We start from the raw sequence: 836 nt of genomic DNA, 5'->3' as shown, positions 1-836 counted from the left end.
ATATAATAGTCCATTATCACAACTAAATCTGAAGCTTCTTAATAAGCTCTTATTATCACTCTTTTCTCTTTCATTTTTAGGTGAACGTGGATGCTTGCTACTACTACTATAGCAGCATATCATATCAAACACCGCATATCATATCAAACATCGATCCATGGCTGCCACAACCTCTTCAAGCTGCAGCGGATTCTTCAGTCTCCGATCATCAAACACTGCTGATGAATCAAGGGTTGTCAGAGACATCTCATCATCATCGTCCTCTTCTTCTTCTTCTGGTTGCGGAGGAGGAGGAAAGCTTGATGGCGTAGCCATGTGGTTCATCAACGGTGTCACCATGGCTTTCTTTGCATCCTTAAACCGCTGCTCTTGCATTCGCATAGCCACCGATGAAGAAGATGATGGAGAAGATGCAAACGACTTGCCCTTGATGTTCAACGATGGAAACATTCGCCATGATGGTGTCTCCGCTGTCGGCACCGCCAGCAGGAGAAGAACCGGCAAAGGGAAGAAGAATAAGAATAGTAATAATAATAATGGAGTGGTCGAACAAGACTACTGATGAACACTCTTATGATGAGGCCTTGAACAAAATCAATGTCTCCCTTAATTTTCTTAATTAATTGGTAAGTGGTCATGTTGTATATGGGGTTCACCAAATTATATTATGATGATGCGTTCAAAGCTTATGTTTTTTTTTTTGAGATCTTGAAAGGAATTTTATAAGTAGTCTTCGTTGGCTTCTAATATATATAAGGGAGAAAAAAAAAACCATGAATATGGTTATTAATGTGTAATGAGATAAATTATATTGAGCTTCATTTAAATTTAATGCA

General features: G+C 38.6%; 1 protein-coding gene across 1 annotated transcript; it reads left to right on the top strand.

Annotated features, from left to right (window-relative positions):
- LOC107606347 lies at window positions 1–836 on the top strand. Its single transcript, XM_016308402.2, has one exon. It carries the CDS (start codon window positions 158–160, stop codon window positions 560–562), a length of 405 nt encoding a protein of 134 aa, XP_016163888.1. The 5' UTR covers window positions 1–157; the 3' UTR covers window positions 563–836.

Source organism: Arachis ipaensis, chromosome B07 (assembly GCF_000816755.2).
Source record: "Arachis ipaensis cultivar K30076 chromosome B07, Araip1.1, whole genome shotgun sequence".
In the NCBI taxonomy this organism is placed as follows: domain Eukaryota; kingdom Viridiplantae; phylum Streptophyta; class Magnoliopsida; order Fabales; family Fabaceae; genus Arachis; species Arachis ipaensis.
The sequence above is the reverse complement of the archived record's forward strand: the minus strand, read 5'-3'. Positions and strand labels throughout refer to the sequence as shown.

Coding starts and splice junctions, on each gene's coding strand:
- LOC107606347 (XM_016308402.2), top strand. CDS start 158: ATGGCTGCCACAACCTCTTCAAGCTGCAGCGGATTCTTCAGTCTCCGA.